The sequence below is a fragment of the Pogoniulus pusillus genome, chromosome 4 (genome assembly GCF_015220805.1).
Source record: "Pogoniulus pusillus isolate bPogPus1 chromosome 4, bPogPus1.pri, whole genome shotgun sequence".
In the NCBI taxonomy this organism is placed as follows: Eukaryota; Metazoa; Chordata; class Aves; order Piciformes; family Lybiidae; genus Pogoniulus; species Pogoniulus pusillus.
In genome coordinates this window covers 4,874,511-4,899,045 of record NC_087267.1, presented here as the reverse complement: position 1 = coordinate 4,899,045, position 24,535 = coordinate 4,874,511, and the positions used below count along the sequence as shown (strand labels likewise).

General features: G+C 38.3%; 1 protein-coding gene across 1 annotated transcript in view; it reads left to right on the top strand.

Annotated features, from left to right (window-relative positions):
- CPED1 (cadherin like and PC-esterase domain containing 1) overlaps positions 1-24,535 on the top strand; it is a 153,913-nt gene that overhangs the window by 112,326 nt on the left and 17,052 nt on the right. Inside the window, exons 16-17 of the mRNA XM_064142046.1 lie at positions 17,626-17,743; positions 19,929-20,065. Of these exons, the coding sequence (XP_063998116.1) occupies positions 17,626-17,743; positions 19,929-20,065 (255 nt within the window). The remainder of the gene's footprint in view (positions 1-17,625; positions 17,744-19,928; positions 20,066-24,535) is intronic.

Below are 24,535 nucleotides of genomic sequence, written 5' to 3'. Positions count from 1 at the left end.
AAACAAGCATAAATAATCTAGAGTTTTCCATCATCAGATCTTTTGGTTCCATATTCTTTTTGGTTGAAAATTTTGTATTCACTTTTTTCTGAATGCTCCTTGTGCTTGAAGGAAAACTCATTAATGTTGATGTCCCTCCTCCATCGCAGTGTTTTTAATTAAGATTATAGTTGCAGATCTGTAGAGAATTGCTTCTTGCCCTGTGAATTAATTTCTTTCTAATAATGGTTAGTTACAGATCCATCTATTGAACAAAGGAAGTTCCTGTAGAGAAGAAATATTCAATGGAAACCAGATATTTGGCCACACATATTATTGCTCCTTCCTTTCAGCCATCACAATTTCTTAGCATTTCATGAGTAACAGATTATGTGGCTTCTCCCAGCCTGTTTTAGCTATGTTGTGCAATGCCCTTCACTGGAAGAATTTAAGTAAGATTAGAAAAACTGCTGGTAAATCTAACCTTCCCTCAGTAAGGGAGTATGAACTAGATGAACTCATGGGTTTCTCTGCTTATGGGTTTCTTTCCTGCTTTTTCATACCTGTGATTTTTAGAATTTGGACTCTCTTTTTTCAGAAAAAAAGCTGCACCATGCTGCATTTTAAGCTAAATTGGAAACAAACAGAACTGCTAATGATTTGTCCGATCTGTATTTCACATATGTAAGCTTTCTTATTTTCCAATTCAGTTTTAAAGCTGTGAAATGAGAAGTATAATTTAGAGTCTTATTGCCAGAAATCTCCTTCATAAATGCAAAAGATAATGGTCAAGAGGGTTTTAAACCAAGATGTTCCTTGCCAAGTGAGCAATTTAGGAAGCAATTATTTGTAGCTAATACAGTTTGGGATGGATGCCATCTTTAGAACAATGAGAGTTTTCCTTGATTTTGATCCAGTAAACATTCTGTTAGAGAGTCATATAACCATACATATGGACATTAGGGAAACGAAAGTGGGTCAGAAAAAGCATGTCATTGAATTGAAGACAAACTCATGATACAGATTTAACTCAAAATGAAGCTGGGCCCAAGAATAAAGGCTTCATTTATGATTGCTGAAGAATTATGAGTTTGTAGGAGCTTGACGAACTATGGTGTTACAATCTTGAGTAACTAGCGATAGGATGAGAAGAAATGGCCTCAAACTGTGCCAATGGAGGTTTAGATTGCTTATTAGGAAAAAAATCTTCTCTGAAAAAGAGTAAAGGTATTGGAATAGGCTGCCCAGGGAGCTGGTGAAGTCATTGTCCCTGGACATGTTCAGAAAACAGGTAGACATGGCACTTCAGGACATAGCAATGGTGGTGTTGGGTTGACAGCTGGACGCAATGGTCATAAAGGTCTTTTCAACTGAAACAAGTTGTGCCGGGGGAAGTACAGGCTGGATGTTAGGAGGAAGTTGTTGGCACAGAGAGTGATTGGCATTGGAATGGGCTGCCCAGGGAGATGGTGGAGGCACCATCCCTGGAGGTGTTCAAGAAAAGGCTGGATGAGGCACTTAGTGCCATGGTCTAGTTGACTGGCTAGGGCTGAGTGCTAGGTTGGACTGGATGATCTTGGAGGTCTCTTCCAACCTGGTTGATTCTATGATTCTACGTAAACAGGTAGACATGGCACTTCAGGACATGTCTATGGTAGTGTTGGGTTGACAGCTGGACGCAATGATCATAAAGGTCCTTTTCAACTGAAACAAATCTACAGTTCTGTGCTCTACATAAAATCATAGAATCAATCAGGTTGGAAGAAAACTCCAAGATCATCCAGTCCAACCTATCCCCCAGCCCTATCCAATCAACTAGACCATGGCACTAAGTGCCTCATCCAGTCTTTTTCTGAACACCTCCAGGGACAGTGCCTTCACCACCTCCCTGGGCAGCCCATTCCAAAGGCAAATCACTCTCTCTGGGAAGAACTTCCTCCTAACATCCAAACCAAAAGAAGTAATTACTTCATTCAATTGTTCAAAGCAAGCTATGGAGCCTACCTAATTTAAGTTAATGAATCGTGATGTAGTGGAAAACAGAGACATTTCCAGACAACATATGTTACTTGCTAGCAAAGAGATCTCAAACCATATATTGCTGCTCCAACGTTTTCACAGAAATTTAGCTTAATCTATAATCAATAATTTTTTTGAGAAATTTTTTTTGCAATATCAGTTCTATTACACTCCAATTGAGAAGAAAAACAATTTTGTTTGAAATGCCCCTTTTTATCTGAAGGTAATTGCTGTGTATGAGAAGTTACATATTGTTATAAGAGGTAAAGTGCTAATATAACTTCTTTGTTACTTTCATAGTCTTAAAAGGCATTCAGGTTTTTTTCTGCATTTCTAATCAATTATGTGCAATGAAAGCAACTTACTAATATTTTTTCCAGTTCTGATAAAATCTTTCTTCTGATATTGATGGTCATTCCTGCTGAAATGAAGATACAGTTGCTGAACAAACATGTTTTTGGCACACAACTCCTATTGTATCTCAGAATCCTGTGGAATGGGTAGTGTCCAGGGACACAAAAAGAGGTAAAACATCTGTTCCAGAGCTAATACGGAAAACTACTTTAGGGGACGTTTATGTTTATTAACATCAGCTGTGGCACATATGTTAAGCTTATACTAAGCTCTAGCGTGCTGAACAAAGCCAGAATACAGAAAGCTTTGTTCTTTTGAAACAACAGAACAGCACTTGGATAGATAGAAATGTTAAAAGATGCAACTCCAAAAAAAAAAAAAAGAAAAGAAAAAAAGACCTATTGCCACATGCAAATACTGAAATTATTACTTTTTTTTCAACTTTAATCATGCCACATTCTTCATCTCAGAAACGTGTGTTAGCACCATTATTAGGAACCAGACCATGGCACCAAGTGCCTCAGCCAGTCTTTTCTTGAACACTTCCAGGGACGGTGACTCCACCACCTCCCTGGGCAGCCCATTCCAATGCCAATCACTCTCTCTGGCAAGAACTTCCTCCTAACATCCAGCCTGTACTTCCCCGGCACAACTTGAGACTGTGTCCCCTTGTTCTATTGGTGATTGCCTGGGAGAAGAGGCCACCCCCCACCTGGCTACAATGTCCCTTCAGGTAGTTGTAGACAGCAGTGAGGTCACCCCTGAGCCTCCTCTTCTCCAGGCTAAACAATCCCAGCTCCCTCAGCCTCTCCTCATAGGGTTTGTGTTCCAGGCCTTTCACCAGCTTTGTTGCCCATCTTTAAGCAGGTGTGGGTTTGGCTGTCTTTTTACCTCTTGTGACATGGTGTTACAAATTTTAACTATGCATGCTCCACTTTGCCTTACTAATGTTTTAATCCACTGGAGGAAGGCTCATGACTTCCTTCTTTCTAATAAGTGAAAAATTAACTAGTCTTAATTATTAAGGCTAGATTTGGTCTAGCCACCAAAAATTGTTATTTTAGTGAAAAAAAAAGTATTGTGTATTATATTTTAAACCTAGATAAGCCTTCAAAAATAACCAGCAAAATCTGGAAATGGCAACTCAATTCTTCTGTTTGGGAAGATCCTGCTGGCAAAAGCTCTGGAAGGCCAAAATAGCATTAGGCTTTATTGTGCAACTTTGACATTTGGTGCAGATAGGTGAAACTGTGATGTCATCAGCTTAGGGATGTTTTCAGAGACTGTTTCCAGGCATAAACCCAGAAAGGCAGAGTCAATACATCACCCACAACTTCTTCAATAATTCTTTACACTAAGGCTGAGATTGGGAAAGAAACTCATTGTGTCCTTTTGTGTTAGTTCAACAGAGTCTGAATGCCTGACAGGCCAAATTAAGATGAAGCATTATGGACCAGACTCTGCCTGAAAGGGTCATTAATAAATACAAAGTCTTCTGCTAGAAGGTGCAGTGTTTCAGAAAACGAAAATGAAGCATTGCAGTTATTTTGTTCTACTTCAAGAATTCTGTATTTTGTGGCTGTTATCAGCAAAAAGCAGGTAAAAACTGAATCATGGATTAATGATACACCACTCTCAATAGGAATTTGACTATTTCTTTTCTAGTTTACAATACATTAAATAAATAATCATCAGCTTTAGACAGGAGCCCAGAAAAACGCCTAAATCCAATGAATATGAAATATGAAAGAGTGTCATCTCTTCAGAATACATTTCATTGTTCCCTTTGAAAGCAACATACTGAAAAGAGTACAGCTTCCAGTTTAGCTTCAAAGTTGATTTCCATTTCTGTGGCTTGTTGCCTACTGTTAACTTTTTGCAAAGCCCATTTCAAGCTTCTATATTTTTTGTTTCTGCTACAGATTGTGGATGAAATTGCTGTATATTATGGCCTGTTAAGTTTTGTATTTGGTTTGCTGTAGAAGAGAATATTAATAGTATCTCTTTTTATGGTAGGAAATATGAAGGCAGTAGTATCAATTGTATTTTGTAGAAGACTTGAAAGAAATTTATCTGACAGTGAATTGTCAGAGAGCTGATATGGTATCTGAAGAGCTACTGTGTGCATTTCTGAAGAGCTTATGTTGACCCCCTCTCCCAAATATTTTCTTGCTCCCCACTCTCTGCAAAAAATATGGTAGAAGGATGGAAGGGAGAGTGGTCTGTGATGTTTTCTCAATCTGTATGCTATCACTGGGGTCCATCTTGCCTGACTTCTGTTTTTGTCAATGTGGAGTTCTACAGCTGAGCTTGTTCCTTTGGATGTCTTTATAATCAACCAGGTGAAATGAGCAGTTTAGAGGCACAATTCATCTTATCTGTTCTGAATACTTGTTTTAGTTGTCTGAATGGTTTAGTTATAAAGGGGTAGTGTCTGTGTTTCAGCTGTTAATATCTGATCAGATGAAACCTGTCCTGTGTAATTTGCGTTCTCAGTAATCCTGATAAAATATGCATGACAGCCTGAAGCTACACCAGGGGAAATTTAGGCTGGAGGTGAGGAGAAAGTTCTTCCCTGAGAGAGTCATTGGACACTGGAATGGGCTGCCCAGGGAGGTGGTGGAGTCGCCGTCCCTGGAGCTGTTCAAGGCAGGATTGGACATGGCACTTGGTGCCATGGTCTAGCCTTGAGTTCTGTGGTAAAGGGTTGGACTTGATGATCTGTGAGGTCTCTTCCAACCCTGATGATACTGTGATACTAAATTATTTGACCTGTGTCAAATATGGCTTTTCACTCAATGAAAATTCCTAAAACTCTTACCAATAAGGGGTCAAGCCAGAATAGAGGTAATGTGATTTTGATGAAAGGTTTGCTTTGGAAAATGAAGTGAAAGAAAAGGGGGGGAGAAGACCGGTAATGAAAGGAAATGAGCACCAAAGCTACTTTTCCTATAGCATAGTATAGATTTGTGGAGGGGTTTGTTTGTTGTTTTTTTGTTTGTTGGTGTGGTTTTGTGTTTGGTTTTTTTTTACTTTATATGCCTTTGAGGCTTGACTTTTCATCCATGGATTTATCATCTTTTAGGAGTACAGTTCTTAAAATAAAGAAACAGTTGAGAAATACACCCACCAGTGATAAAACTGAAGGCTCTGTCTTTAGTCTCTATGAAATAAAAATTCAAAGTGTTCACCGCTCACCTTTGAAGCTTTGCTCCAGTCACATACTTTTGTGACTGCTTCCTACATTTAGGTGTGAAACACTTTATAACTTATCCAAAACCAGTTGAAATATAGAAGGTGCTCTGTAAATATTATGATTTAATACTTTGCAATAGCGTAATATGAACAGCACAGAAAATTAAAGTACAGTAAAGGTTTTAAAATGCACTTGTGGGTTTTTTTTTGTGTATGTTTCTTTTCATTCACTTTGAATTCTCATCCTGCCAATATGGACTCCTTTAAAAGTATTCCTTAATCTGTGAAAACCAAGCTTGAAATAGGTAAGGACCATCTGAAACAGATTTCTTCCTGGAAAGATGCAATGAGTGCTGTCTAGGTCTTAGTGGTAGGGGTCTGTCAATAGGGAAAGAGCACACCATACACTTAATTTTGGATGTGCTTTTGTCCCTTTCATTTATTCAGCAAATCCTGAACTTTAAAAAGCTTGGAAATGATTTATAGTGATGAGGACCTGGATTAATTCCATTCCTCTGAAAAGGAGCAGTGACTTTGTAGTAACTCTTCATGGGGGCACCAGCACTGGCAAATAATAATGCCTATTATGTTTGGCTTTAACTCAGGACTAACTCTACAAATTCACTTATTGGAGGACGAGAAAGGCAGAAGGGGACTGAGACAGCTTTTTTGCTTTACAAGAAATGCCTTACAGCACATTCAAGTCTCATTATATTGAGGCTTTGGTTTTGCACTCTGATATATTGAAGGAGTTTATACCCTTTTACCAGGAGAAAGCAGAATTCCCATGCCACCGAACTTGGTAATGTGAAGGCTACTTGAAACCTCTGTGTGTCTGGGTTTTCATAGCTGCATCAAGGTGACTTGTTTGACCTGTGTACCTTTTAATTCCCCAGTATACTAGATGCTGAAGTTCATCAGCCTAGAACGAGGTTGTTTAATCACCAGAATCTCTGTGTGGTGGTGTATTAAGATATGTCTTTGCATGAATATTTCACAGTGCAAAATGATAAGCTAGAATTTATATACTATGTATTTTCTTTTTAGTTCACTTGAGACAAAAATAGTAATGTGGTGCTTTCAGACTAGCAGCCAATCTTGAGTTATTTCCTCCTATGTTATTCTTTCAAGACAACAGCAGGCAAGCTCAAAATAGCAAAACAGAGGCATTTCACAGTATTTCCAAATATCTCTTAGCAATTGCCTGCAATTATTTAAGCAATTCCATTCTCTTGTCGTAACATGGCATATCTAGACAGCCATGCACACTAAAGAAAAACCATTCATGTAAGCTATATCCTTCTCTTTTTGCTTTCACCTTTCAGATGTTCCCTCAAGTTTTCTCACTTTCTCATGTTGATAATACATACAAAAAAAAAAAAAAAGACATTATAAAACATTAATGCATTTCCTGAATTATCTTCTCCTGATTCAGTCATGCTGAACTGCCATTTTTATCAGAGAAAGGCTATTACTAGCCAAAGGATAAAGATCAGTATGGCAGAGTCAGATGAGCAAGATTGCTCCACATCTGTGTATTTTTATACAGTGACTCTCTACTGTTGTCAGAATATAGAAAGGCTGTAGAAAGGATGTGGAAGAAGGGAATTAAAAGAAGTATAAGCAAGATGACAGCATCCTTGCACTAATAATTTAACCTTTGTTAGAGTGCTAGCATAGAATCATAGAATCAACCAGGTTGGAAGAGAACTCCAAGATCATCCAGTCCAACCTAGCACCCAGCCCTAGACAGTCAACTAGACCATGGCACTAAGTGCCTCATCCAGGCTTTTCTTGAACACCTCCAGGGATGGTGACTCCACCACCTCCCTGGGCAGCCCATTCCAATGCCAATCACTCTCTCTGGGAAGAACTTCCTCCTAACACCCAGCCTATACTTCCCCTGGCACAACTTGAGACTGTGTCCCCTTGTTCTATTGGTGATTGTTTAGGAGAAGAGACCAACCCCCACCTGGCTACAACCTCCCTTCAGGTAGTTGTAGACAGCAATGAGATCACCCCTGAGCCTCCTCTTCTCCAGGCTAAACACCCCCAGCCCCCTCAGCCTCTCCTCATAGGGTTATAATACAGATTACTATATACAGTATATAATGGTATTTAATGTATACTATATCATAACAGACTGTAATGCAGTGTTTGATGAAGGGATCCCTTCTATCTCAGTCCTCTTTTGTGTATTGCATCCTCTAAGTCTGATTCAAACTCAGAGTTCTTGTTCTCTGCAGCAGCCAAGTTGCAAGGGTCTTAGTCTCCACGGTAAGTTCTGGCAGCATTTTGGCATGTGGAAAAGAGCTCATGCTGGGAGAAATCTGAGCTGCTTGTGTTTGGTTCAAGATTTTACTACTGAGTAAACACTCAGAGTAAAATTCTTGTTGCAAGATACCTAGTATCTTACTGAGGAAGAGTAGAAAGATGAAAAGTAGCAGGTTAATGTCTAGGAGTGTGGGCAGGCCAAGAGAAAACCACCAGGTAGATTGCCATTTGTCTATTCAAAAATATTGAAGCAATAAGATAATATTCAATCCATTGATTCAGAGCTGCTTAAGGGGCATTGCCTGCAATTGAATAATACTACCAGTCAGAAAACAATGGGACTCATAATGTGGGAAGATTTGTTATTGAATGTAAATATATCCATACCTATTTGCTGAAGAAAAAAAAAATTGTTCCACATCTCCAGAAACCTGACTTTAAAGCAGTTAATTTTATTAGTGGACACAAGAAAATTAAATACAAAAAGCCTCATAGGTTGACTTAAAATAAATAGAAAAAGGTGCAGAAGCCCTTAGCTCTTTACAGAGTTATTTCTTTGAAGTGCTCAATCTTGATGAGTATAGGTTGGGTCACTGCCTGTGCCTCGAACACTGCTTAGATTCAAATGTAGCCTCTGTCCTTGCAAGAAAAAACAGTGGTTAACATATTTCTGACATTTCAGGGGGAACAACTTCGACCACTTTGATTTGGTTTTGTTTCTGTCTTCATATTCTGCCTCTTCATAGCACTCCAGACTGAAGCAAAGCACAGAGATCTTTCAGATACCTGTCTGTTAGGGAGAGTAAATTGCTGTATAGAACTATTTGTGTAGGTCAGGGGAACTTAGATGATTAACTGCCTTAATGTATTGTTAGGGGAGCCAAACTTTAAATTTTTGAAAGGGTTTTTTTCCCCCTGTTTCTGCTGTGCTTCGTCTCTGTGCTAATATGACTTCATTGTCGATCAAAGTAAGACTTAATCTCAGCATCGCTTACCATGTCTTGTGCAGTAGAATAAGTATCCTCACTAAGAACATTATTCAGTTTTCAGAACTAATTATCTGGGTTTTGTGAGAGAGGCCTTGTTCAACTAGTGGCTGCTTCATTAGCTGAATGAAAAGGACATCCAGTAGTAAATTACCGTGAGCGGGCTGTTGCAGAAAGCATTCTGATTTCAGTCTGCTCATTTGGCACTAACTGCATGCAATCTGTTTCTGTCCAAGTGTGAAAGCTACCTGCATGCAGTCTGCTGTTCAGCAAGCCATCAAGCTGTAAGGAGACTACATTTTCAGTCTGCCACAGACCAGAAGGCAAACCTTTAATCAGTGTCTTTAGAAAAAAAAGATCATGATTAATAAAAATCCATGAAATTCACTTCTGTGATTATAGCAGAAAGTGTGCTGCAAATTCATTAGAGTGAGTTCTGACCCCATTATAGCTCAGAAAATAAACTACTGCATGGACAGATTTGTTAAGAGTTCTAGGAAAACAGATTTGCCTGTCTAGTCTTGTCTCCCAGCTGTCTATATTAAATGAGTACCTAGTGCTATGTAAAGTTTATTGCTGGACATAGCTTTTTGACAGGAAGAAAATATTGTAGCCCAAACATTGATTTGAATGAAATATGTCTTGATTTTCAATTGAAATAATTCCCTTATTACTTTATTCTTTTCATGGCAAACCACAGTATGGTGAAAGGCAAGTATAAATGATAACCAGATACTCTCTATAAATACATTTCTGTTTTGATAGAGTCTTCCTTGTGTGCATTGTCCAAGAAACATTCATCTCAAATGATGTTGACTGATTCCCTTTTAAGTATTGTATGTTTACTGAAGCTTTCAACTGTAGAGGAAGAAAGAAGGAGAAAAGCTCACGACTTAAATCTTCACATTGTTTCACTCTTTTTTGTACATATGGAGTAAGTCAGAATGTTCCCTTCTGCACTACTTTAGGCTTATACAGCATTTTCTGAATCTAAGTATCACTGTCCTTTTGTCTTGGGCATTTGCACAGACTTTCTCAAGTGTCATTTACACATTCTTAAATTTGCCTTGCATACTTCTTTCTGTATGCAAGAAGGTTCTAAACTTTACATTGGTAATAGAGTTTTCATTAAATGTTTGCTGTTTACCATTAGAAAGATTCGTGTAAATTCTCTCTGTCTGCCAAGATCTTTGAACCTGTCTCTTGACTCACTTAAACATCTTAATGTCTTAATAAGAGAAGGGCCTGATATTTGGGCAGAAAAGCACAGACTTTTATCAGAGGTGGACTCTTCATGAAAGGCCCCTTTAAAAAAAACAAAGCCCAAACCAGACGGGTCAGGCTGGTGCTGGCAGGGCTGCCAGCTGTTACAACCTGTTTCCCAGTGAGTTGCTGGGCAAGCACAGGGTGTTACAGATCATTCCTTCCTAGAATAGGAGCTTTGTAACCAGTGCAACTCTATTTCACGTGCCTCTTTCTTCTTGGCACCTTTCAGAAGGGGAGCAGTAGCCACTTTGCACAGGATGGACATCCCCAGGCTGAGGCCTGGCCCCACAATACTACATCCCTGTGTCTCTCTCCCTGTCTATATCTGAGTGATTATTTTCACTGCAGACTGAGTACTGCACAGACAAACCACTCGTGCCACTCTCAGCAAGCATAGGTCCTTTTACCAGAAGTATTGCTTTTTGGAGAGAAGTTGGGGTTTTTTTGGCTCTTGGGAGCTCACTTAAATGACTAGACTGTTCAACACAATTGCTTTCAGGCTTTTGGCCTTATGTGTTCCCTGGGACACCATGAATGACAGGCAACATCAAAGCGTGTGGCTGCATGAAGCTGGCCATGTGCTCAGGTTCTTCAAACATACATCAATGCACGTTGTAAATATGCAAAGGGAAGTACCTCCTGTTGTCTCCAGACACAAGTGTGCTTCTCATTAGAGTGAAACCTCCACCCACATGTACAAGGCAGGAACTTGCTGAGGTCTTTGGCCTTGCCTGAGAAAACAGTATCAGAAGTCTTCCACACTTGGTGTTTCTGAGCCTCTCCAAGCATGCCTTGGAGGATAATTTCTGCATAAAACAGCCTCTGCACTAATTCCTTAAAAAACATTTGTATTCACCCTGTAGCCAACATAATATAAATAAAAGAATAAACTTTCATAGCTTGTTTGATGAATGTATTTAGTCAAATTATTTATTATTTCTGAGGGGTTTTGTTCCTACTTTCCCAAAGTAACACTTCTTGAAATTTCGCTGTCAGTCTATGCATGGCTCACTTTGAGCTAATTTAAGCTCAGTTTAGACCAGGGAAGGAAATTCCAACATTCACATTTATTTATTTATTTCACCATCATCACCAAATCAAGTACTCCTACTGAACTGGACTTGCAGAACTTGGTTCTTTTGCATCCTGTTTGGCAGTCACTAACTTGCTACTCATCACGAATATTTTACTGAAAAAAAATACCAATCAGATCAAGCACTTGTGACAGAGGTTTTAATTCTTATAGCTAAAGGGGCTGACCAGTACAGCTTTGATAAACTATGGGTGGTCTTGCCTATATTCACTAAAAGAAACTTTGAAGGATGGTAGCAACTGAGCGAGCTAGGAGCTTCATCTCACACTACTCATGCCAATCATCTGCCAAGCTGATACAGAAATTAAGAGAAGGAATTGTCAACTAGACCCAAACACCATAAATCTGTCCTTGGAATCAGTATACCCCAACCTCTAAATTAAATTAGTTGATGATTAGGTAAGGTCTACAGGATTTGGTGCTGAAGACAAGTATTTTTGATATGGTACAACTTGAAACACTGAGTTCCTACCTGCAAGCCTTGCTACTGTGAAAAGCAGTTTTATTAGCTGCTTTAGCAGATGTATAGCTCATTGGACCAAATTCTTGGCTAAAAATTGTTTGGTTTGGTTTTTTTTTCAGTGCATTGCACTCATTGTCAGTGTCTTGATTTCAGTGTGAATGAACAGTAATGCTTTTTCATACTTTCTGAATGTGGTGCTAGCTATTCACTCTGGGAAGTTCTGCTGTGTTTGTCATGGCTGGGATATAAAGGTCTTAGTCTAAAACCCAAGGGACAAGGGTAGAGCTCAAACACCTGCACATAGAAATGTGTAGCACATAGAACTCTCTGCAGTATAAACTGTGAATGCCATATACCCTGAGCATAGGAGGGTAGAACAGACTGCTGTTAGAAACAGCCATGACACTGCAAGATTGCCCAGATAATACAGTGGGGTTTTTTGACCTAATTAGCAGGAGAAAACATTCAGGACCACACTAGCACTTTATTGAGAGAGAACCACTAATAACTAATAATTCCTTTGATATTCACACTATCAAAGCACATGGTTTTCTCAAGGTATTCCCCATTTTCAGATAGCGAACTTGGTAAAATTCAAGTCACTTCGCATTCAGAGCTTGCACTGAGAAAAGATGGGGAGGAAGAGGAGTACTAGGGTGGAATCCCAAACTAATGTGGTTCTAGAAATCTCCAGGCCCACATTACCACCTGACTTTCTAAATTAACAAACCACCAGAACCTGAAATAGCAAAACACTTATCTCTTTATCTGCTATTCCTTGTTCCTGTTGTATCTTCATTTCGAGGGAGGAAGAAACACTAAATTCTTTTCATTCTTTATTTCTTACTTTGTATTTTTAGTTTACAGAGCATACAAGCTGGAAATCATCACCATTGTTGCTTGGAAAAAATGTTAATTAATTGCATTAGGAAAACAGGTTTGCTAAGAAAGCAATTGAAAAGTCCATGCACAACTCAACTTTAAATACTAAAACAATATATATTAAATTCTGTAATTATCTTCAGGTACAGCTTGAAATATTTTCCAAAACATGTTTACAGTATTTTATTCTTACTGGAATTAGCAGTCTTGCTTCAACTAATTCTGCTGCTTCTCTGAGCTGCTCAGAATCATAATTCACAAGTCTATTAGATGGAGAGTCATGCTTTCTTAGTCCTCATGTGAATATTTTTGTCCTGTGGTCCACAAATGTAGAACTTTAAATTATTGACTATTTGTGAGAAGGAAGGCAGATAGAAAGTCTGACTGACATCATCTGCAATATTAACATGATGTAAAACAGAACTGAATCAAAATCCTTCATAGATTGAAAGGATTCTTTTACATTCTCCACATGCCTAAAAGATAGTAGAATAGTGTTGTGAAAATGGCAACATTATCTCTTTATAAGTTGTGGTCATTTCTCAAAACAGTTTCATAGCTTTCTCTGAGGTTGTTATTCTCAGTGCATAGGAAGCCACTTTGTATCTGCTCTAGTGTCAGGTTAGTATTTATTTGTCCGTATAATCTCTGCTTTGAGGCTGTTGTCTATGTAGAGAGGCACCTATTGGGATTTTAAAAAGTTCTTTAGAGGGTAAAAGACCTGCTGTATGGATATGACATTGTTCTGACACTGCTTAAAGCATCTGGCATTATTCCCCCAAAAGATTTATATTCAGAAATCTGTGGCTGAGAGAGAAAACTTCATAGTACCTGTGTATTCTTAAGACAAAACAATAGAAATTACCACAATTACCTGAATAGTGGAAAGAACCTGAAACCAATTTAGTCTGATGGATGCACTTTATCCACATTTCCCACTTTTCTCTGATGTCTCCGACATGCTTGGGCAATATGGCCTGTATCTCAGCTTTTCATATCTCTCCATGGCTCCAACCCTGTGAGTGCCCAGGCTCCTAGGGTGTTTTTATGGCCCCAACCAGATCTGTGTGGAACTGAGCATCTCACAGTCTTTTAATGCGTTTGGTGTTTTTTGTGACAGTGCCTTTGAGGTCATTGGGGAAATATAATCACATTTTTACAGATGGAACACATTAGGTTCTCTACAAAACATATTGGTGGCAGTTTCTTTGAAATATATCTGCTGCACACAGGCAAATTACTCCATCAATTCAACTCATTAATCCTATATTTTCTGTTTGGTGGATTTGTGATTCTTTTGATGTAGGCATTGTCCTCATCTCTGTCTTGCTTGATGAACAATAATAGCCATTATTTCCTAGCCAAAGGCAGTAGAGAAGTGAAGTTTCTTGGGAAACTGCCTTGTTCCTTGTGAGAGCATTCTAGAGCTATTTGGTGTTGAACTGAACCAGCTTGAACTTCTGAATCTGTGGAGATTCATCTATCACTGAGTAATGCAGCCAGACAGTGGGAGACAGGTGAATTGAAGTCAATATGCCAACTGTTCCTTCATTTATTACTGCCATATTAATAAAGTTGATAGAGTGGAACTAATCCATCTGCTCACAATTTGTTCCCTAGCAATAAGACACTGTTTCATGAGCTCACTATTTGACTAATTTTATTAGAATTCCTTCCATAGAATCATTTTAAATCACTTCTCATCCCATTTTAGTAATGTGTAAAATAGTAGAAAAAGATGAACATGAAAAGATTTAATGAGAAACTCAGGTCAGCTTAAATAGAGAGAGATCATATAAAATGGTGAGCAAGCCTAAAATTTTCATTACCTCTTTCACAAGATGTTTCATTCTGCCATGTCTAAAATGTAAACAGTCAAAAGAAATAAGGTAACCCTGGCAGCATTGTAAGATGAGGCAGGGCTGTGATGCCCCAGAGTCAGCTACTATGCTGATGTGAAACTGAAGGAGCGCAGAGTCAGAGTTCAATGAATGGAAAGGTCTCCTCCCTTCTTTGCCAAGAACAAGTCAGTGAGGTTTATCTCATCCACGGACAGGCACAGGCTCTTGGTATTAAAAAGAGGCAGCATTTTGGGTACATGTAAGCAATGCTAAGATGAATTCTTGTAAGCTTATTTGTATTTCTCTTGTTGTTTAGTTTAAACCATTCTGACACACACTGGTCCTCCATTAATGCGGTGGGGGTAGCATTCAGTGATTTGGTCTGTGTACAGTTTCAGATATGAGTACTTAAACAGAAATTACCTGGTTTTTGAAGTGCTGGGCCCACTATTCCCATTGGTCACTAGAGATTTAAGATAAATACAAGAAAGACACTGATAAAGATGAATGTTGAGCCTAGACACAGGCATCCTAGTTGAGAGCTTCCAAAGCATTCAATTCATTAGCATAAGTCTACTTTCCTCTGAAAATGACAGTTTTAACAACAACTTTGAATTAACAACGTTGAGTTATTACAGAAAAAAAAAAACACAACAAAAATTCTACCTTCTTATTTCAAAATGCATTTTTGAGATGATAGGTAGCAGCAGCTGTAGATGCTAAAAATGTACATGCTCTGTCACTGGCGGAGCATTGGCTGTTCAAACAGGCTGTTGCCTGTTTCCCAGGCAACCACCAATAGAACAAGGGGACACAGTCTCAAGTTGTGCCAGGGGAAGTATAGGCTGGATGTTAGGAGGAAGTTCTTCCCAGAGAGAGTGATTGGCATTGGAATGGGCTGCCCAGGGAGGTGGTGGAGTCACCATCCCTGGAGGTGTTCAGGAAAAGACTGGATGAGACACTTAGTGCCATGGTGTAGTTGACTGGCTAGGGCTGGGGGATAGGTTGGACTGGATGATCTTGGAGGTCTCTTCCAACCTGGTTGATTCTATGATTCTATGAAGTGCTACTTGTCTCTACTCAATATGAATTTTCCCAGGGAAATCATGGACTTCTTTTCTTCTCTGCTTTTAACTGCATCCAGTTTGGGGAAAGCTTAAGGGGATTAATCTCTAGGCAGTTACTGCAATTTCAGAATATTTCTTCTTTCACTAGGGTGGAGGTGGCAAAAATTAAAATTAAAAATCTGTTAATATTTAAGGAAGCTCTTTTTCTAAGGCATACAACTACAATGGTACTATTTATACAACACTCACTTCAGCCTTGATTATTTGAGTGTAGAACATAGAGACAGTCAAAACATCTCATGCTCTTCATCTCTCACACTCACATCTATACGACTTAAAAAACTGGTATGGTTATTTTAATACTTAGGTACAACTGAGCTTCTGTATGTACATATATGTATGGTTATATGTCTCCATATGCATAAGCACATAATTGAGAGATAATACAACGTGGTTGTTAAAAGCTGAGCTAAACAAAATTCTTATGAAATCTGACACCTAAAAAATAAAATATGTATTAATAGCTCCAAAATAATAATTTGCAAAAACTGTAAAGTAGCAAGATCAGAAATTTATTTAATCACTTACAGGCTAAGATTTTATGATGAATCAAGGTCACTGTAGCATGATGCCATTGGAATGGGCTGCCCAGGGAGGTGGTGGAGTCACCGTCCCTGGAGGTGTTCAGGAAAAGCCTGGATGAGGCACTTAGTGCCATGGTCTAGTTGATTGGATAGGGCTGGGTGCTAGGTTGGACTGGATGATCTTGGAGTTCTCTTCCAACCTGGCTGATTCTGTGATCTGAACAGAAACAAATTCTCATTTCACACAGCAGATGGACTCCAGAAACATTTACTCTCTAAGTATTAGTTGATGTTGACTGAAAGCTATCTAGATGTAGAGAGAAAAGCTTTTTTCCACTTTTATGTTGTTAGTGTCCAGAAAGCCTTCCGTAAAGATGAAAAAAAAGTCACACCAGTGGACTGTGCCTTGAAGTATACAGTGTAGAAGATTTTTTTTCTTTTGATTCTAATCCAGACATTTCAAGTTTTTTTTTTTTATGTGTGCCTTCTAAAAATGAAACTTTGCAAGGAGAATATAGAGAGTTTACATCTCTGGCTCTTATCTTTGCCATGAGTGATCCTTTGTAAGCGCACTTAAGATCACATGACATTTCATCTTTGGGCAAGGTAAGAAGGATGTCATGTCACTGTAGCACCTGAAGAAAACTTTGTAAATTCTGCAGACAGTTAAAAAAGCCTTTAATATTCTGTACATAGAATCATAGAATCAACCAAATTCTTCAAGGCCTCAAGGAATGGTGCCTCCACCACCTCCCTGGGCAGCCCATTCCAATGGGAAATCACTCCCTCTGGGAAGAACTTCCTCCTAACCTCCAGCCTATACCTACCCCGGCACAACATGAGACTGTGTCCCCTTGCTCTATTGCTGGTTGCCTGGCAGAAGAGGCCACCCCCCACCTGGCTACAATGTCCCTTCAGGTAGTTGTAGACAGCAATGAGGTCACCCCTGAGCCTCCTCTTCTCTAGGCCCCTCTTCTCTAGGCATCGCCTCTTACATGCAGCACCATTTCATTGAAACACTGCATGCCAAATTAACTGAAATATCATTTCAGAAAATAGAAACAGAAATCAACAAAATTGAGTGAAGATCAATGAATTATATTGGGGTTTTTTTGTTTTGTTTTGGTGGGTTATTTTTGGGGTTTTGTTTTGCCTTTGTTTGGGTTTTGTTGGGTGGTTGGTGCTTTTTTTGTTTTAGAAATTGCATTTTGTTATCCTTTTGGTTATACCATACCAGTGTGTTTCCATTTAAATAGTTTGCTTGTAACTCATTAGTAGTACAATGTATGTGCAGTTCTTTAAAAAGGCAGATTCACAAGGGCAAACTGGTAGAGAATGTGCCATAAGTAGAGATAACACAGCATTACATGAATGTTATGTATGTTTGCCTTTTCTTCCAGTATCTTGTACCTTTACTGTGGATTTGCAAAACTATTGTCTGAAAGGAAATAGGATTATAAATTTCATATTAAACATTTATATTGAAGAGCAAAGGAATAATTAATTGAAAAATCAACCCCAAATGACTTCCTTTTTTCCTCTTTAAATGTCCTTGAAAAGGAATTCAAAGTCATATGGATGGGTGAAGTGCTGTCATTTTCACCAATCTCATTTTAATTCAGGACTGTGGCTCTCGAATTCGTCCAGAGGAGTCTTGTGGCTTGCAGCCTCTGTCTCATGAATATCTCTCAGCAATTTCACAGACTGTTTTTAAGACTTGTGAAGCTGGAGACATGAAAGGTTTGTACTTAATACTCTTTCTTCTGAAAATTAACTCATGCACCTCATCAAAGTAAAGCCAGAAACAGTTTCCTCTTTTCTATGGACATATACACTAGCCTATTCATAATAAATTTAGTTAATCACTTGCAATATATGCAGATTATAGAAATCAATCTAATTAGTTTGTGACAATTTTTGGTTAACTTTTCTAATGACTGATCCATGCTGTTTGTGTTATTGTCATGTAGGCTTTAAAATGCATTGAAATGTTTCCATCAAAACTCTTTAAAATAAAAATGATTTTGTCTAAATAGAAGAGTTTATTCAGCATAAAAATAACTTTAGAAAAAGAACACATTTCAATTTTTTATTTCCACATATATAATGTAAACACAAACAATTTACAATTCCAAAGAATGTGTGTATTTTTACATATATTGATACTGTAAAACTAGGCTGGACCAGTCAAACATACAATAACCAATACCATCGAGACATCCCTTTGGTTTAATTAGGACCACATCCCATCCAATGCTGCTGTATCAGGACATGAAGTTCCTGACTAGAATGCTTAAGCACAATCCACAGAAGAGTTCTTCTGGGACAGAAATTATCTTTCTTCTAATACATCCTTCTTTAGAATACTGCATCTAGCTAAGTGAAGCTGAGTGTAAAATATCTTTGACATCCTTGTTGCAAACAATACACACAATTAAAATGTAAACTGTTCAGGAGATGTAGTCTCAAAGGATAAGTATATTAAACAGGAAAGGATCATTTCTGCTTATAAAGCAATGATTGCCAAGAAGTGTCTAATGAGCCTTGAAATGAAGTTTACATTATCTGGCAACAAGTGGCTGAATAGTTTTGATGTGCATCACAACTTCCAGCTATACTGTCTCCCTGGATACTTCTTTCTTTCTAGGCTGAGCTACCCCAGCTCCCTCAGCCTATCCTCACAGCAGAGGTGTTCCAGCCCTAACACATATGGGAGCAACTGCAAATTCCCAGCTAAAGCAGCAACATCTCTTTTACACAAATAAGCTAAACTTTCAGAGAAGCCAAGGAATTCTGTTTCTCTCAGAAGAAAACCCCAAACTTCTGCAGAAGTAAAGCAGTGTCATACACTGTACTTGCACCAGAGGACATCTTACCTGTGTAGGGACAGTGAGGTACTATAACGGTAAAATGCAACTAACACTGCCGAAAGTTCTGTTAGTTAAGATGCAGGCTGAGCCTGAGGAAAAGCAGCAGAGGTAGAGACAAAACCTTAGCTGCTTTGACATTTATGGTAACACAGAGACATTCACTTTGCAGTTCAGTATAACCAGGATTTCATGCCTCCTTTCTAGTCTTTGGATGCAGTGTAGTTCAGGATCTAACCAGATGGAACCAGTTTCCTCCTATCCTAGTCACCATGGCACTCCTCTTTGGAGGAAGTTTGTGGTGGTTTGGATGTACCCTGCCCCCCCCACTTTTAGAAATACCCCACTAGACTCAGCCAGTTCTGGGAACATAAATGAAGCTATTTACAGCTAGCACAATATACAAGCAGATATTTACAGTATATACAGTTATATACAGAAATATACAAAGTAAAAGGTAATACAGAAACACAACTGCCCTCCCAGAAACCTGAGTCCCCAGGAGGGGCTCTCAACCACCCCTGCACCTTCCCCCTGCCCCCTCAACCTTACCCCAGTCCTAAGGAAGAATGGAGGTTCAGACAAGAGGTTAAGAAGCAAAGGTGAGTGGCAGGTGAGGTTAAAGAGATGCAGCTCAGTCAAAGCCCAGCCCAAAAGTGCAGACAAAATGGTGAAAGTGTTATCTAATGTTTTCCCTTCCTGTTCCCGTACCTCTCAGCGAGACTGTGAGGGGAGTAGACATAACCATTGTTTTCCTTTTCATAGCCTATGATCTAGTTCTTTTCACCAAAACATTCTAGCCTGCTTCAAATTAGCACAAAGTTCACAACGGGATTTGAATCAGGCTAACATAGAAAAATGAGTTCTTTGTTCAGTATCAATAATGCAGAACTCAGTAAGCACTAACCATGTGTTTAGCATCTCAGAGAGACAACTGATAGGGACCACAAGAACCCCAGGTTATAATAAAACCCTGTAGGTGAATTAGGCTACTGCACTTTCTGGAAATTTGATTGGAAGCACAGAGGAAGTATTGACAGCCTCTTGCTGTTTTCCAGGACAGTGGATCGTCCCTTGCCTCAGCTGTTCTGACAACAGGACTTGTGACTGGAGAGAAATAACATGGCAGCCCCACGGCTGCCAATACTCTGTGCTAGCTAAGCCTGAGCTCCAGCGCTGTGTGGAGGGCAGGAGGGTATGTAAAAGACTTTCCATTTTGTTTATTTACCTGAGTGTTCTGTATCCATAAACTTTAAGAGTGATTTTATGATTGACATGCCAGAACAATCTTTTTATATTCTAACTGGAAAAAGATTCAGATGGAAAAATCCACAAGGGTGCAAAACAACTGTTACCCACATGTATAGCCTCAGATGCAGGCACATTTGTCCGCTGCTATTTTACATAGGAACTTACGTCACACTAGTGGAGCCTCAAGACCTTTGGTGTACCTGCTTATTGATTAAACCTACAATGACTGTAAATGGAGGATGGATTTGCATTGTTGTCACAGTTTGACTCACACTTGACATGCAAGTTGAGTTTCTGCTGCTGCATACCTAATGCATGGCATTGCTTGTGCACACTAATCTTACCAAATCTTCTTGCACATTCTTTTCTTGTAGTGAAGCTTCTAAGCTTGGAAATACAAGGTCTCCTTAATAAGCATGCTATGACTGTAAAAGTGTTGAGAGAGAGCTCTGATCTGAGGCTCAGGTACCTTACTGAGGATACAAGTATCCAGAAAGTAAGTAATTAATTGTTATAAAGATTTTTGTAGTGTATTGTCTAGGTGAGAAAACCATAACTAAAAATGGCATTTAGATAAATCTGACAGCATTTCTATATAAACAAAAAATATTGAAATTAGTATTTTCTCTTTCTTTTCTGATAATTTCTTGTCCTGCACAAAGTACTTCATTGCCATTTGGCTTTATTTTGTCCTGTGGTTTTCTCCATTACTGCAGATCTGTGGGTTTCTGTAACATATTTTTCTTTAAAAGAAACAAACAACATAAGTTTATATGACAGAGGAATATGTAGAAGAATTTGTTGGCTTTGCTTTGATCTTTAACTTCAGCAGACACCAGGCTGTTTCAATAAGCAAATGCCCTTTGGTCAGACAATTGAAGGATAGCAGAGACACAATATACCATGAGAGAAGTGGATTACCAGGGTATGGCTGGAAGGATTATGTTGACACTCCCACCTCCTGAATATGACCACTTACTTTCACCAGTGTCAAAACCAGGACAGTATTTGTTAAGCATCCATTAAGATCAAGTATATGAAGTGAATGTATCTAAGCTTGATTTGTTCATTCAGAATTTACTGTGTTCTGACCCTCTGAGATCATTGATCTATTCTAGTGTCAGACAAGAGCCAGATCCTGTGTCATCTACATTAACATCACATAAGAAAATCTGTGTAAAACTAATTGCACTTGTTTCCCATTCTGCATCTTTTGCAAGAAGGTCTTCTGTCATTGTCTGATAACTTCTGCTGTTCAGGAGAAATCCAATGAATCGCTCCTGTTACCTTTGCACAGAGGTCAGCTGGTTTATTCTTTTACAGTCCTCATTCTAATACATGATCCTCCTTTGCTTTATTTCTCCTTTATATTTCCCCTCTTATGCTACTTTTGTCATCACTTTGCAGTGTTTTTAACCTTGTATAGCATTTTGCAATAGCATTTTTGCTTTCACCAAGTAAATGTAGAGCCTGGATCAAAGCCCTCATATCAGTAAACTTATGAACTAAACTAGATTTTCTTAATACTTAAGTCACGTGACTAAAAGTCATGCTCTGCTTGAGTGATGAGGTCTTGATTCTGCCTGTGATTAAGGCTGACTTCAGAATTACTCTACACAGTATAAGTAATGTACTAAAAAGAGCTCTTTTCAGGTGCTTACAGAAATAGTCTTCTGCCTGCCATTTTCACTGAATGCAATTGTGTGTGTTATAAGCAACCTGGATCTTTTATAAGGGAGCTATTGAGTAGCTAGCAAGGTATAATTCTTGTGAACAAATACTTTTTTATCACACTGGACATATGTGTCTTTCTACCACTGGTGAATATGAAGGGAAGCATGAAATGCATTAGCCACTGCTGTGCTGTGTCACTCATCTGAGTGGGCCCCACCACCTGATGAAGTTAGATGAAAAGTTAAGTGCCCTTTTTGGCTGAAATCCAGCATGTGTAAAATCACTGCATCTTTAAGTGCAATCATTCTGTTTTATCATGTTTCACAGAATGATATAATGCAGCATTCAAATAGGTCTCTTGCTCATTAATTTCTTTTATACATTTGTTGATGTTTCTGATATATATTTATGGTCACTCAAACAGAGCACTTTTATCCTATCTGGATCATAAATAAACCTTCAAAAATGCCTTAAAAAAAAAAAAGGAAAACAAACTTCAGGCTAATTTTGCATCTTATATTTAAAATTCTTTTTCAAGACCCATCTAAAATTCTTTCTCTGTAACAAATTAATTTTCCCTGGCTATGACTACCAATTGATTTCTCATCAGCATTAACTACTATTTTATTTTGTATGCATAAAAAAAGCCACATTTGAGCTAAGTTGTTTCTGTGTCATAAAAGCAGAAGACCACCTGTAGTGAAACAATAACACTCAGATTGGCAGAGACATGAGAAATTACATATATATATATCCACATAAACAGTTTGTGAGGCCTTACTTTGCTTTATGAAGTGTTAGCAGGACAAGTCTGTTAAAAGTTTGCATTTCAGGTACAGTAAACAGGAAAAATTTGAAGCGCTGAAGCTAAGGTGATTCTGGCTGAGTCATTTTTCATCCAGTCAGATTTTAATGTCTGCAGTCTTTTTTCTTCTCCATTTTAAACTCTAAGTAATGGTAATGAGATGCAGGCTATGTTGTTCTTGGGGAACTCCACATGTATGTCTGATTGAATCAAAGGAATATGCAATCATAGTAAAAATATTACAACTTTATTATAATGGATGAACAAAATCATCTGTAACTGTGACTGGTGAGTTTTTGCTACAACATTTATGCAGTTCTATTAAGACATGATCCTTTGATTTTTGTATAAAAACTCTTTAAAATGGGTTAAGGAAAAGAAATATTCATCCAGTTTGGAGCACAGAGAAAGCTGACCTCAATACAAGCAGGATATGTAGTTTGCTTACCATTGAGAAACACTGCTCAGCGTTTAGTGTTATAATAAAGTACCATTGAGTATAATTAAGAACAGGAAATATGTAAAGGCAATATGTACTAAAGTACTTAAAATTCAGCTGTTAAAACAGGAATTTTAACTTACAGTGTCTCAATAATATTTCAGAATTAAATAGTGTTTTGGACTTAGAGGTGTTTAAATATCCTAAGTGTAGTTAATTTATAATGATAGGTTCTGGTTAAGAAGTGAATTCCCCTATGCTTACACAATCTTTTCAAGTGTTTAAGCTATAATGGAATTTTGCACACAAAATGTTTGCAACAGAAGACACTGAAAATCTCTGTCTGTATAAAAGTTTTGTTCTTTGTCTGGTAAAGTAATAACATTATATATGTCTGATCACTCAGTCATCCTGCAGACAGATGCCCCATTGACCTGAACAGTACATGTCTAATCTTTGTGCCAGACTATAAAGAAAATGAGATATGCCATATTCTGCACACTGAGCCATGATTTTAGTTCTTATTGTCATATAGCTAAATACAGAATCAGACCTAGAGTTTTTTGTTTAAATCATATTAAATGCCATATGGCACACACAGCTACAGTAAGTTTATGTGATAAATAGCCATAGCTGCCACACATTCAACTACAACCAATGACTATTCTAATTCATCACAGCTGGTGGGATGGTTGAAGAACTTAAGTTTTCTTCCTTGGGCCAAATACCACTTATTTTAGCCTTTGAATCTTCCAAGCATTTGCTGAAAATGAAACTGGCTTGCAAAAAGGTGGGTTCAAAAGATGCTGTATGATGGCCTGCATACCACAACAAAATGCATGCCCAGCTCTGCATGAAGACAGTTAAAGGCAGGTAGAATTACCTACAAATATTATCTTCTTCCACATTGATATTTTTCTTAAGGAAGAATAAAAGGAAGAATTTGTTTAGTTTTCCAGGGTTTACAGAACTTACAGCATGGTTGAAGCAACAGTTAGAAGCAGATTGTTGGATGCAGATAAGGTCTTAATGAGCAGCTGCTCTGTGTGCAGATTTGCTGGCAGTATGCTATGCATGCACCAGCTTGGAATACATTGGACTGCAAGGAACATATACTTATCTTTCTATCTGAGATCTTCTCCAGGCTCATGGAAAAGCATTCCCTTCGAACTCCCAGACGGCACAATTTCCAGAGTGTGACCTGTATTGGTCTGATTTAAGCTTCCCAGACTCAAAACCTTCCCCTCTCCTCCACTTCAGAAAGAAAGGAATTAGATATAGAGAATGAAAAGGGGTAAAACACCCACAGAACAGTCTTGCTTCATTTTGGAAGTTAAAAGAAAAAAAAAATTAACAATAAATGAAAGGTATTTAAGGTAGAGTAGTTAAAAAGAGGTATAGGGAAGTGAAACAAGATACAAATATATATATACAACCAAATTGATGGCAATGGATGGAGATAGATTCAGGAGGGGGTTGTCATCTCACCATGTGGT